The sequence below is a fragment of the Centruroides sculpturatus genome, unplaced genomic scaffold (assembly GCF_000671375.1).
Source record: "Centruroides sculpturatus isolate CEXI.00-Female unplaced genomic scaffold, Cexi_2.0 scaffold380, whole genome shotgun sequence".
Lineage (NCBI taxonomy): Eukaryota > Metazoa > Arthropoda > Arachnida > Scorpiones > Buthidae > Centruroides > Centruroides sculpturatus.
The window spans coordinates 148,751-164,573 of NW_019384570.1; the positions used below are offsets into that span (position 1 = coordinate 148,751).

The 15,823-nt window shown below is 30.2% G+C and overlaps 1 protein-coding gene across 1 annotated transcript in view; it reads left to right on the top strand.

Moving 5' to 3' along the window:
• Positions 1-381: 381 nt before the first annotated feature.
• The window catches only part of LOC111624153 (zinc finger protein 341-like), a 53,774-nt gene continuing 38,332 nt past the window's right edge, over positions 382-15,823 (top strand). The window contains exons 1-2 of the mRNA XM_023366949.1: positions 382-565; positions 11,963-12,043. Of these exons, the coding sequence (XP_023222717.1) occupies positions 535-565; positions 11,963-12,043 (112 nt within the window). The 5' untranslated portion in view covers positions 382-534. The remainder of the gene's footprint in view (positions 566-11,962; positions 12,044-15,823) is intronic.

The window sequence follows — 15,823 nt, forward strand, 5'->3', positions numbered from 1 at the left end:
TGCATGTTAGGAACTACGTTAAATCCACCAGGGGTCAGTCATGACGTTTAATTATTTATTTTTATTTTAGAAAGAAAGACTTATTTCGAAATTAGCAAATTTTAATCACTTAATATTAAAATAAGTAAATTTATTAACGAATTTTCTATTTGAATTCCAATAAATGTATAAAAAAAAAAATCCGAATAAGATTGTGACGTCAGCTGTCAGCCGCTCCCAATTAATAAGTGATGGAAAAGTGTTCTTAAATGTATTAAAAGAGTAAAACAAATTAATTTTTATATTAAATCTCCGCGAATAATATATAAAAATATTTATAAGAGAAAAAAAAAATGTGAAAATTGACGAAAAAATGAGCGAACGTTTGCGACAAAACGAAACTTATTAAAATCAAAAATGAAGGATTAAGTATAAAAGTTTTTGATAAGTAAATCGAAAAAAATAATTTAAAATATTAATAAACGCTCTAAATATTAAAATATGAATAAATGTGGAACAAGTCATTGGTTTTGAGACTGCGAAAGTCGATTCAAAATGGCGCAGTTGTTGTTTGATGCACTTACAGGTATTGTCATTTATAAGAGTTTTTCGTTCGTTTTTAATAAATTTTATATATAAAAATATACGAAATTAAAAAATATGATATAAAATTTTATAAATTTAATTATATAATATAATTTAAACTTTTATATATTGGCTCTTCCATTATAGGAGTGAAACAGATTATTTATTTAAATATTTTTAAAATTATTGCTTAGAAGAAGAAGAATTATGAAAATAAATTTGTAAAATTTTTTATATTCGAGTTTAAAAATGTTTGGGTTAGAAAATTCAGTAATCAAATAGAGAAATAGACATTTGTGTGTTGTGTGTGACGGTAAAGGTAATTGCTATAGGGGGATAACGTCAGCAATTTGAATAGCTGTAAACACGTGGGTTGAAAGTGTTTACAATGTTTACTATCATCTCTACGAGTTTTCATTCATCTCTATTAATTATTAGTTTCTAATGTGTACTTTTAGGGAAATTTCAAGGTTTCTCTTGTCTTCAGATGTTCAATATAAACATTCTCTTCAATGCAAACATTAATATATTATGCTGTTTTTTTTCATAATAAAGCGTTTACTGTAAATATTTTAGGCTTGTTTTTGCTTTCTTACAGTGTTAGATACTTAAACATATATAATGCATATATTCATTCTAATGAAAATTTTAATTAAGATGACACCAAAAGACAGTTTTTGTTTTATCTGTCTACTGAATTTTTTTGTAATAAAATGTTGAATATAAATATTCATATTAATGCAAATTGTAATGTTTTTTGCTTTTCATTATATTCTGCATAATTGAATTTTATATGTAAACTGTTTTTTCTATTGATTTTTTTTCTTTTTTGCACAAGGAGGATGTTTTAAAAAATGTGTGCATTATTTTTCAGTTTAAAGATTATATAAAGGAATTTTGAAGATTTTTTCAAATGTATCTACAGTTTAGTTATATATCTATTAAATTTTAAATAAGAAAATTATGAAAAAGTTACATGCATTGATGATATAACTCAAACTTTATTAAAATTGAAATTATAGCTTCAGAAATTTTCAACTTTAAGACAGCATTTATAATAGTAATTTAGTTTGTAAACTTTAATATTAAAATAATAAGAAAATTTTTTATTAATGAAACTAGTGTTTATCTGCATTGAATTCCACACCTGTCAATCTTGCTTAATATCTGTAAATGTAGATATTGAGAGAGCACCACCATTTCTACCATTTAGAACATCTGTTTTACATGATCAACAGATCTACATTAATTAAAATTTAGTATTTTCAAAAATGATTAAATGTAAATGTAATTTTATACAGATCAAAGTAAAGAACAATATATTTATATATTTTCATTAATAATTTAAATTATGTTTGTTCAGTGTTTCTGCCTGATTTTACCAATTTTAAAAGTATTATTGCTGATATACACATCTTGTGGTGGTCTTTGTATCCAAGGAAAAATTCCTAGTTTTTATGTAAGATTACTGATAATCTTTTGTAATACATTTATTAAGGAAGCTCTGTAAACATAAATTCAATTCAAACTGCATTTTCTCAAACTGAAGCTTATAAAAGATTATCAAGAGTTAAAAAAGAAAAAGATCAAAGAAAATTCCATATTAATTACAACAAGTAGTCACTTATTAATTAGTATTAATCTTACATCTTTGAACATTTTGTCAGAAGTCAAAAAGTGAAGTATAGCTTGAAAACACTAGATTTCTCAAAGAAAAATTTCTGTTTTCAGAAAAGCAATTTGAATTGAATTATTTTATGAGACAGACATAACTTCCCAAACTTATAGAATTCTTATAAAATGAATGTTATTAAAATTTCATTTTATATATTACAGTAGAACCCCTGTAATTCGTCACCTTTGGGACTGGGGGTATGGTCGGAACACAAAAAAGGTCGGATTATCAGAAAAAAGTAAAGTAAACAATCTTCCCTTTGTCCAGTCTTTGTAGCACTGCTAATTTTTCATTTAAAGAAAGAGTAACGTGTTTACATTTCACTCCTGGCATGTTGAAAAAACACATACTGTAACGAACACAGAAGAACGCTACGGACGGTGAGTCACTGACGAGTCGGGACAAGTTTCTCGACTCTGACCACGGTCGGATTAACTGGAGTGACAGACTAGCCGAGGGCGGACTAGAGGGGTTCTACTGTATTTGGCTATTATTATTTAAATGCAGTTATATTGTCTTAGAATGCTTGTAGTGGACTACACTAGTTAATGTTTATTTTACAATATGTCCAGAAAGTTCATTTATCCCTTATAAATCTTTTAATTTAATAATAAACTCACTAGGCTAGCTGTCCAAGTATGTGCTTCATCATGCCAGACACACAAGTTCATGCACCTCAGCTGCTTTGTGACATTTATGTAAGGATATTCAATACATTGCAAACACCTTTCCTCAACAGGAAAATAACCTGTATTTGCCATTTCAACTCTAATATTGAAGTGAAAGGTCTATATGCATGCAAATAACATCATTCACTCACTACTTCCTCTCCAAACATTGTCATCCTACATTTTGCTCATAAAGATTTATGATAATGATATAGGCCCACAGACTACCCATGCTTACTGTATATGGGTTAATAAATAGCATTCAATTGATTGCTTCTAAGAAACAATTTAACTATCCGAGCAGTTTGTTTGTTCGATTTGCTGGATTTTGAATTGGAGCTTTCTGCAATAACCAACATAGTATCAAAACGAGGTTCGAAATCCAGCAAATCAAACGAACAAACTGCTCGGATAGTTAATTTGTTTCTTAGAAGCAATCAATTAAATCTGTTAGTAGCAGATAAAGATAAAAGATTTGTGCTAAATAGCATTCACAATTCATTTTCTTTATGGGTTAAAACAATCACCTACATAAAATAAATTTTTGTATAGAAAATGTTTTTGTGGAAAGAAAACTTGAAACAATTATTTATAACTGTGATTATAATGATAATAGTTATAAAAGCATGATCTTACATATTAAGTGGCATAGGGTTATTTTTATGAAGTGTTTTAAGTTTAATTTCTTACACACTTTTTCATTGATTGTGTCTTTTCCGTAAATGATTGATATTAACATATAGTTATAACTGTCTGCCTTTGGGTAGAGGGGAAAAAATTAAGCAATGAATGACAATAAAAAAATTCAGGAAATTCTAGTAGTATTGAAAGTTACAATTAACTCTAAAAAAATCTAGACTGCTTGGGGCTGATCAAGTTTCTTCTGTAGTCTATTTATCATTTTTTTTAATAGGAAAAATGGAACTGGTTTTCTTTTAGGTAATAAAAAGTCACTTGAAATTTTGTATAAATATCTACTGTTTAATATTTTAATAAAAATCATTTTACCTAACCTAACTTCACTTCTTTAGATAACAGCTTATAAAGATGAATATACACAATTTATATTTCAAATTTTTAAACCTTTTTTCTGGTTACAATGGTGCCAATACAACAAACAGTTAGATAAGATAAATAAATAGGACAAATAATTCAAAAAGATATATTTTACTTGATTTGTCTCAAATTTCAAACCTTTCTTAAGGAGTTTTTATGATTATTCTCCATAATGTTTTTTAGAAGAATTTCCTCCCTTTATCAGTGGTACACCACACAGATATTTAATTACAAAACTTTCAAATTCTTATGACATAAAAATTATAATAAATTCAGTTTTGTTTTTTTAATGAAATTTAAATTAAAAATTTTTGAAGAATTTACAAACTACCTTTACTACTACCTATCCCTACTACATTAACTGTTACTTATTAAATCATTTAAAACAATCTCAGTTCACCATTCTTATATACACTTCTTACTTATTTGCATCTAACTTTATTCAATTATTTAACATCATTATTATCTCTACTTTCTTCTTGTCAGTCACAGTCTTCTAAACTTCTGATAATATAGCTGCACCACTTTTATTTATTACATTATTTTCTAAATTTAATAAATAAATACACACCTGTTCTGTCATTCTTATATTCGTACACATCCTCTTTGTATAGTTCTTCATTTCCACCCATAGTACTCTTATTGTTTTCTCACATTTTTCTTGAGCTAAATGTGCCTTTAAATTTTTTATTGCTATATTCTTTATATTCTAGTCTCATCATCAAGTTTATGGTAGTTTCCACATATCATACTTCTTTACCTCCTCTTTCCATTTATTGACTTTTGTATGGTGTATATTTTCAAATCTTTTTCATTTCATATCATATCATATATTATTTTTCTTGAAAAGCAGTTGTCCTTCATATTTCTTCACTTACTTTATTTAACATCTTAAAACTGTCATATCATCTGTTAGAACAATCATTCTTTTCTCTATACCCAGGGTGGCCAAACTCCTTGATAGTTTGAGCCATTTTTCAAAATTTGAAATTTTTCGCGAGCCGCAATTAAATACATATTAAAAAGGTATGCAAAAAATTCCAGATTACAAATTATATCCTTAGCAAGAGTGATACAAATTGTTTCCTCCAGAGCACAATGTCAACTGTCCGTTGCAATGACAATTTACAAATTCGAAGTCGGTCGATAACGGACGATTACGCCACTGTTTATGTTCGTTCGCGCAGTTTTCGATGAGTCATATCATTCTTAACTTGGACGGAAATGAAATTTGTTACAACGTTGCACTTAGTCTTTCATATCTGTTGTTAGTAATTTAAAAGACATTTTGAAATACATACGGAACGATGATAATTTTTTAAAATATAATAACACAAAAATGAAAAGGGAACACGAGTACATTTATCGAGAGCCACAAATAATCCTTCAAAGAGCCGCATGTGGCTCGCGAGACGCAGGTTGGCCACCCCTGCTGTATACAGTACTTCTCTTCCTTCCATTCTTCAATATCTTTTATTTTTCTTGCTACCTTGTTCTATTTTGCTCTTCATTTTTTAACTATTCTACCCAGTATAAACTGTTTCTCCAGTCTACTTATTTTCATCTCCNGGACGGAAATGAAATTTGTTACAACGTTGCACTTAGTCTTTCATATTTGTTGTTAGTAATTTAAAAGACATTTTGAAATACATACGGAACGATAATAATTTTTTAAAATGTAATAACACAAAAATGAAAAGGGAACACGAGTACATTTATCGAGAGCCACAAATAATCCTTCAAAGAGCCGCATGTGGCTCGCGAGACGCAGGTTGGCCACCCCTGCTGTATACAGTACTTCTCTTCCTTCCATTCTTCAATATCTTTTATTTTTCTTCTGTTTTTCTTGCTACCTTGTTCTATTTTGCTCTTCATTTTTTAACTATTCTACCCAGTATAAACTGTTTCTCCAGTCTACTTATTTTCATCTCCTCCTCCTCTTCACTACAATATTTATATGCTCTTATAAATAGACTAATAATTGCTAGCTTATATCTAGTAAGCTCTTGTGATTTCCAACGGATTAGACTCTGGCTACTTCATTTCTGTGTACTTTAGTAAATATTTTATCCTCAACTTGTGTACTGATATCTATGACTGTTTCTTCTTTTCTCTTTATTTCCAATTGGAGTACTTTACTGTTTTTATTTTTTTTCTGTAAAGTTCTTCATTCTGTTCTTTCAAACACCATAACCGTGTATTTCTATTAATAGGACTTATTATACTGGTGTATAGAATTATAGCAACACAGTGTGGCTACACGCCATATGTAATCATATATTTCGTATATAATTGTGTTATCTTATCTTGTATATTTCCCGCTTCACCTCTGTCTGTCCTATTTGTTTACCCTTCCTGGAATGTTCTCGTTTTTCTTTTCCTTGACTTGGGTATGCGGTTGGGCTAACCCGAGAAGCAACGAAAGGAATGTAGCTAGGAAGGAACGGGAGGGTGGAGAGCTAAAAGGGGAGTCTCCCCAGCAAGTTTAGCGTGTGAGGGTGAAAAGAGAGAACTTTGGAACGTGGAGAGCGACAAGACGTCTCCCCGGAAGGTTTTGCATCGTATTGTGAAGAGGAGACCTGTGGAACGTATAAGAAAAAAGAACTCAACCGAAGGGAGCCAGAAGGATCATCCCTTTGGATTAACATCTCTACGTGAAACAAGAAACGGAGCTTACCAGTCCCCCGATCAATGAGAAACCGCATCCATCAAGTTTTGGGTACCCTCTTTCTTTATTCTTTACTTTCATCTTCTAAATCTTCGAGTAAGCCGGCTATATATATAAATTAAGTTTAAGTAGTAATAGAATTATAGTATTAATTAAGATAGTTTTAAGTGAGCGGGTAAGGAACGACGCGCGTGCAATCTTTGTCGGGTTAATAAATTATGTGGAGTATCCGTGGGATTAGCATAGTGGTATCCTGAGAACCTGTATCCTAAAAAGCGAGTAAATAAAAATTTATTGTGTTTCATTCATCTAATCTGGATTGTGCGTTTTTATCTTGCTCGCTGCTCTCACAACAGTCACACAGATTAAAATTGGTTTATTTATGATTACCTGGACACATACAATCTGCGTTTCGGACTTGTATGTCCCTCCTCAGCAGGTATTTAATAAACAAATTCTAAAATTTAAACAATAAACAAACTTAGTTTCCCGACAATAATTTTAAAAATTCTAAAATTGACAATAATAAATTATAAATCCATACTGTTTTGTTGTTGTTTCTTTCTATTCCATTTATTCTCCAATAATTTATTCCAATTACGATTAATATTAATTTTAAATTATTCCTGTATAAAACCGATAATTATTACATTAAATACTGTCATTCTACATTAATTTTAACAAATTTATACTTTTAATACTAATTCGAACTTACATTTCTTTTCGTTGTTCTTCACTTTCACTTAGTCCTTTCCCAACTCTATCTGTCTCTTTATACGCCAATTTCCTGTTTGTAGCTATCATTCCTCTCCATGATTGGTGCATTTCTCTTCCGTTATTGTTATTCATTTTATTGTTTTGTTTGATTATATTCGTACAACCGTCTTTTATAATTATTTTCTTCTTTTTTTTTTATTTTAACAGATTTTAATATTATTTCACATCCTGTTGAATTGCAGTGTTCTGCTACGGTTGAATTTGCATAATTTCCACGTATTGCTCTTATATGTTCTTTTAATCTTATCTTATTTGATGCAGATTAATTAACAAATTCTTCATTCTGTTCTTTTTCCCAAATAATCAAACAATTACCAATATATTTATGTTTATATGTGAATATCATCTGCATATTTTCTTGCTTCATTCCATTCTAACTTCTATACAACTATCTTTGCTGTAATTATTGACAAAGGTGGTCCAATTGTTAATCCAATTTTGTGATGGTAAAATTTACATGTAAACATAAAACATGCATGCATCTCTTGCATTCCATAGGGTAAATCAGGATTAGATGGTGAACATGTGTAATTATTATATAAACCGAAAGCACCATGCATCCTAAGAGCATAAAGGGCAATTTCCTGGAGCCCAAACCAATCTTTCATAAGAAATTATTTCCCCAGAAAATTTCCCCGAACAAAAATGTCTGAAGTCAACACTGTACATGGGGCCCATTAATTCAAATTCACCTGAGCCCCATGAAGCTATAACATGCCACTGGTATACGAGGGCTGTTCAAAAAGTATCGGACCTTTGGTCAGCAAAAATGCATTTATTGATTTTGAGGTACAAAATCAATAAATGTATTTTTGATCCCCTTCAAAGTAGTATCCTTGCTAGTGTATGCACTTCTCCCAGCATTCCTGCCATTGCTGGAAACACTGCTGGAACGCAGTGTTTCCAGCAATGGAAACACTGCGTTCAGGTTATATATAAAATACCATTCTAATATGTGATGCAATTTATGGCTCTTATCATGACAAGGTTTGGCCACCCCTGGACTATATAATACAATATTTTTATCCTGACAAGAAGTTAGTCCTTTTATATAGAACAAATTGTTATTTTAATTTCTGTATTTTTGTAATTATATATCATTGTTTAATTTAAATAACAATCTTTTGGAATGGCCATCAGCCGGTCCGTCGCATTCCGCACGATGTCTTCTCTCGACTAAAATCAGGTTCCTTTTAGTGGCATTTTCAGCTTGGGAAATAGCCGAAAGTCACACGGAGCCATGTGGGGAGAGTACGGAGTGTTGTGTTTGGCCAAACACAACACTTGAACCACAGGAGTGTTGTGTTTGGCGACAAAAGCCCGAATCAGATGCGCAGAATGAGTGGATGTGTTATCACAATAGAGCTGCCAAGTTTTGATCGACCACAGATCTGGTCATTTGCATTGCACAGCATCACAAAGACGACGAAGGACCTCCTGGTAGTACTCCTTTGCAATGGTTTGGCCTTGTTGTGCATACTCACGATACACCACCCCGCGAGAGTCAAAAAAACTGTCAACATGACCTTGATATTGCTGTGGACCTGCCGCACTTTTTTGGCCTTGAGGATCATCTTCAAAAGCCTGCTGAATCTTGCGAATGGTTTATGCTTGGGTATCGCCAAGGTTTTTGGCAAAATTTGATGCAATATCGCTCTCACGTTGTTCAGTCATTTTCCAACTTAGTGGAATCCGACAAGCGCTCACTATATGTTCTCACTCATAGATCAACTGCCAGCGACTGATGCTTCCTGCAGGCGGGAAAAAATTCAGGACTGTGCATGACTGTCCCCTCCACAACTCCACCGAAAGAGGCCTCCCGTGCATTATTGGTTTACACGGAAAAAATAAAAGTCCGATACTTTTTGAACAGACCTCGTATATTGTGTTAGTTGAAACCCATGCTTGCAGTGTGTGCTGCTTACGTACAATTGCTGTAAAAATAGATGAATAAACCAATGCTTCTGTTTTTGACTTGCAAAATTTTTACATGTGTTTGTTTACTGTAGCCTCAAAAATCTTAGTTAATATCAGGGATGACTTTTGTTTTTTGCATGTAATATTTTAGAAGCTTGAATAATGAGTATAACTTGTAATTGATCATCTGGTAGAGGGTTCATCCATATATTGTTACACTAACCCACACTTTAAGGGTGAGATGGTGATTTGGCAAAAAATTATATTTTGTTTTTTTTTTAAATTGTTTTTCAGAAAACACTATTATTTGCTTGTTGTTTTGTTTGGTATGATAAGAAAACATCAGTAAGATAGGTAAGACAAATATATTTGTTAAGAAAGCAGTTTGAAATGTAAAATTAGTTAAATATTGCTAAGTGATTATCACATTTGTTAAATATTGCTAAATCTTTTAATTGCATAATGCAGAATAAACAATTATTCTTATGTGTTTTTTTCAGTCTTAAATATTTTTTTATATTTTACATTTTGTAATTGTAAATTATTAAATTAACATATAAAAATACTTTAAATTTTAACTTGAATTGTGAGCTTTATGACATATTATGAAAAATAACACTTTCTGTTTTATTGCTATTATTATGACTTTCTAATTTTATGAAGTTTAACAATATAAACAAAAGATTTTAAATTTTTTTTTGCATTGAAAAAATAATTAATAAATACAACTTATTTTATTCTGTTGATACGAAATATGGAAGGTTTTTAAGTTACTTATCAAGGAAGCCCCTCAACTGTAAATTTAACTCAAACTGCATCATTTGGAATGAAAAGAAATCTTTATAAAAAAGCCAAGATACTTTTAGACCATACACCCATCATGAGTCAACAAGATCTATACAGATTATGAGAAGATGCTAAGTTAATACAAATAGTTATGTTTATGTTGAGAGGTTAATAAATATAAACAGAATAAATAAGCTTCCCTGCAACAACTTTGAGAAAAGTAGCTTGAATTAGACTTAGGGTTTCAATTCTTTCATGATATTTAGTACTCTGGTGTCAAAGGGTTGAACTTTTTTATTTAATAGTCAAATTTTGAAACTCCAAAGCATTTGGATTATAGAAAAAAATAATCAATTTATTGGATCACTGCAAATGCATTATCTGTCATATTAATCCAGAATTACCCATGGTGGTTAAACAGTGGCTCTTCTAGACTCTTATTGCTGCTCCTGTCTATTGGACCCATACTCCTTATTTCTTAGTGGTTGGGGTCCAACTTTGATGCTATTTATATATACATGGACATTCACAGAGAGGGGCAAATAGACCACTTGCCCCTCACTGGAATCAAATAAAAAGTTCCACAATATATAATCGTAAAATTGATTGAGATATGTAATCTTACACCCTTGGTCATGTGATGCTTTAATGCAATACTATATTCTATAATCTACTTGTAAAAATTTATTGATATAATGTCTTTATGCCTTGGCCCCCTCAGAAAATTTTATGAAGACACATGCCTATATATATATAGGTTATATATAAAATACCATTCTAATATGTGATGCAATTTATGGCTCTTATCATGACAAGGTTTGGCCACCCCTGGACTATATAATACAATATTTTTATCCTGACAAGAAGTTAGTCCTTTTATATAGAACAAATTGTTATTTTAATTTCTGTATTTTTGTAATTATATATCATTGTTTAATTTAAATAACAATATATATAAACTTAAATGATCTGAGGAAGACAGTGTTAATCTAATGTAAATTTTCCATATTGAAACTCTTGAATATATATATATATGTTTATGAACAAAGATATGTAACATATGATATATAGATTGGTATATGAATGTTGACTTATGTATGTATTCATAATGAATTTCTTATAGTTTAGATGCTTGCAGATTGATCCTAATTGTAGAATTTAGAAATAATGTTCTAATGGATGTAATAATGTAAAGATTACAAAAAACTAGGAATAACAAATGTTCTAGCACTTTCTAGTTTATGTGACTCACTTCTAGAGATGCTTACAATATTTGAAAGGAACACTTGTCATTGAGGTAAGCAAGCAGATGTGAGCAAACAGCAGTTAGTAAGTTATAAAAGAAGAAAACTATAAAACACATTAACTTTTGTCATTATAGCAACCACTATTGGTTTATTTCTGCTTACTTGCCTCCATAACAATAGCATTATTTTTAAACAAGTACAGTATATGCATTCCTAGATAACTGGGAAGTGCTTATATTTATTAACACACACTATTTCTAGTTTTTTTGAAATTTTTACTTTCATCAAAACATTATATATTATATCATTACTTACATCTGTGGAGTTATGTTTAGAGTCTAGATTTTAAGATTTATTAAATACTGGGATTAGAAGCTCCAGAACATGTGTGTTTTCATTATATTATGTTAAATTATTAAATTATAAATATAATACTAACACTTGAAAATGAGTTATATTTTATTTATCTGAACTTTCTAGCTTGATTATACTATAAAACTACTTGATTTTTAAAAATTTTTGTTTCATTATATATTTTAACTAGAAAGTTTGAATCTTATAGTTACATATTTATGGGGAAAAAATGTCATATTTTTTTTAATAGGAAATGTGTCTGCAATTGATAGCCAAGCTGTTTTTGCAGTTCAGTCACTATTAGAACCAACTCAAGTGGCATCAGATTCAGGTAAATATTAATATATTAAATGTTGATGTTGCACTTAATTAAATAAGAAAAATGACTTTAAAATCTCTATAATATATATATTATTCTTCATATATTTGAATGCTGCAAGTTATCTGTAAGATATTTGATGATAACTATATGACTAAGCTATATATAGTTAACTGTAACTGAAGTGTGGTTCAATGAGACTGAACACTTATGTGGAATATCTGCATGTAAAATGAAAAGATGAGCATGAAATACAAATGGAACTATTTATTTCGTGATAGTAGTGTTCAAACCTGTAGTCTGATATTTTACAGACTACAAGTTTGATGGTAAAAATAAAATTTGATGGTAATATTACGATATCATATGATATCGTAATATTACCATCAAATTTTATTTTTACCATATCATATGATATCGTAATATGTAAAGTTAATTTTTACCATCATGGCACCAAGAAACAATAAAAAATGTACAGGTTGGGGAATAGTTGCATAAGAAAGTTTGAGAGTTGTGGTATTTAGACAGAGCAGAACTGAGAATGTTACAGATAACTTTTTTAATGAAAATATTAAATTATATTTTGATGTTTAATAATAATGTTATAACTGTTACATTTTTACTCTTTAAAACTTCAAATACAGTAGGGAGAAGTATTGAATAATAATGGTATTTTCAAAATTAGCAAAATACCAAAAAGTCAGTATTAGTTAGGTGTTTTTAGTACAGGTATTCTTGGAACTCAATTCCTAGGCATACTGACATATTTCTGAAGGTTGATTCTCCAGAAAAATGAACTCAAGTCTCAGATATTTTTTAAAGTTTTTAACAAGTATTTTACACATACTTACAATCAACAGCCATTTTAACTCTTGATGAAAAAAATTATTATATAAGCTGTTTATGTACAAAATCATTCCAAAAGTCCCAAAGATTTTGACTGATGTTTTTTCACAAAATATTTTTAATATACAATAGCTATATAAAAGTTCATTATTTCATTCGTAACATACTTTTATATATCGTAATTCTTTTTGTTTGATGGCCCTTTTAAATTTTTTGAAGAATTTGAAGACTAATTTTGTCCAATTTGGGAACACCATTTGTTAGTTTGTGTTTTAGACAATACATTTCTGGCGACCGACCTTCCTTTCTAGGCTACTAGCTGCCAAAAAACTAAAAAAGTCCTTTTAAAAACACAAAAATTTCCAATTAAAAATACAAAGATTTTCTTTGGAACTGGTGACATACAAATGTCTTCCTGTTACCATCTATATCTTCTTGGGTTGTTTCTGCTTTTTATCCACGAAGAAGTGAGCGCTGGAAAATGTAGATTAGAAAAGCTTCCCGGTGACGATACTTTACAATTATATTTTGTAATTCTTTTCGTCCGATGGTCTTTTTCAAATCAAACTTATTATTGAATCGGTTTTTTATAATCGAATGGTCTTTTTTAAATTAGGTGAACTTAGTCTTCAAATTCTTAAAAAAAAAAAAAAAATACTTTTATATAATTTTCATATTTTTCAAAGTATTACATTGTCATAATATTTTTACTTTCTTGACTGTTATATAAAAAATGACTTCCAAGATTTTTACATTTTTGAACTTGGGATCTTGAAACATTGAGAAATGCAAAAGAAAAAAAAAATTGAAGGGTTTTTGTGTGTGTGTGGATGCCATTTTGTTCACCAACTTTGAAAGCTCTTGTGCTTTTTGTCAAAAGGTTTTGAAATTTTGCAGGAAAATTTGTGTATTATAGGGACATTGATGCTATTAAATTTTGGTGGTTAAAGGTTGAGGGGGTCAACCTCCACTCAAGATATGAGTAAGGTTGGACTTAATGAAGATTTTACTCATCTTTACCCAAAAAATTAAGTAATTGCTTAAATGGCAAAAAACCATTTTATTAATAATAATTATTAACAAAAATTTATAACAAAATATCATAACAGGTGGCATCACACACAATGTTGCTGGGAAAGTTACACAACTCATTGCTGGATTTTTCAAAACTGCAGTTTTTGGAACAGTTACACTTACACTTATTTTACACTGTTGCAAAATGATAAGTGTAATCTGTAAAATGGTCTAATAAATAGTAAACATTTATTTAAAATTAATCATGGTTAGAATGAAACAAAAACATTTATTTCTTATATTATTAAAAAAATTCTCATATACTGTACTATTCCATAGAAATGGTGCTCAGGGCCTGACCTGGCCCTAGGCCTCTTATGTCATGGGGTCTTAATCAATCATAACTTAATCATTCTTAAAAGTAGCTAACTTGCTAATAATGGAAAAGCATATATTTTATACTTAAGTTTTAAGTTATATTAAATGAATTGAAGAGTTAACCAATATTGTTCTTCAAAAATATCTGAGAATTCCCATTAGCAAATTTGAGATGCCTTTATGGTCTCAAATTTTCTGATGGGAAAATCCCTACCTACACCTCCTAGTGTGGGACATAGTGCCTCTGGTGAAGGATGGGCAACGTTGGTAAGATGGCTAACATAGGAGGGGACTGAGCAGGAGTCGGGATAAACTTCCAACTTCATTCTTGTGATGAAGGGCAATCTAGGGATAAGAAATTGCTACATAAGGCAGATGAACTATTTACTTATAGTCAACAGCATGGAAACGTGGAAGGCAATGGAAAACCACCACGTTATTTTCTTCCTTGTTATAGTATTATGACATAAAATCCAGGAATGGCCCTCAGTCCCCGGCAGACCTTCAATAGTCAGAGGGTGCTAAGAACCTGTAGGCAAAACAAAAAATTAGCTACATGGAATGTTAGAAGTATGTTTGAAAGTGGAAAGTTAGATAATACAGTGAAGGAAATGGAAAGGTTAAAGATTGACATATTGGGTGTAAGTGAAGTTAGATGGCCTGGTATGGGGGTGTGCAAAACACAGAATAGAATTTTTTATTATTCAGGAAAGAATTCGAAAAATCATAACCATGGAGTAGGTGTTTTATGTAACGAAAGTACAAGCAAGGCAGTTTTATTCTTCTTATCATATTCTGATCAAGTAATTTTAGTAAAAATAAAAACAAATCTAGGAATTTTAAATATAATTCAAGTATATGCACTAACTGCAGAAAAAGATGACAGTATTATAGAAGACTTTTATCAACATACTAGCTTACCCGTTGCGCATTGCTGCGATCTCAGAAGAAAGGAAATTTAAGCAAACTCATTATGATAAAATTCAATTTACATTTTATCATTTTTATTGAAACTTATTATTATTATTCATTTTCATCGGTAAAACATTTCAAAGTATTGTTTCAATTCTATNATACTAGCTTACCCGTCGCGCATTGCTGCGATCTCAGAAGAAAGGAAATTTAAGCAAACTCGTTATGATAAAATTCAATTTACATTTTATCATTTTTATTGAAACTTATTATTATTATTCATTCTCATCGGTAAAACATTTCAAAGTATTGTTTCAATTCTATTTATTTATTGGAGTGCTTGTGGATACACGATATTTTTTGTTTTTCCGTCTGGTGGGTACACGAATAAATCAGGTTTTCCGACGCGTGAGCCGGCCACATACAGTGTTCATTCGAGAAGCACGGATTCTCCAAATTTAGCACATACACTCGCAGCGATTGTCAGAAGTGCGATATTCCCCATTTATATATATATTTTAATCCTTTATAATTTTAATTATTTAATTGCTCCTTCCTCTCTTCCTTGGCATGTTGTGAAATTTCTGATAGTTGGGTAATAAACCGTTTTATTGTAATTTGTCTTTTTAAATTATTTTGAGT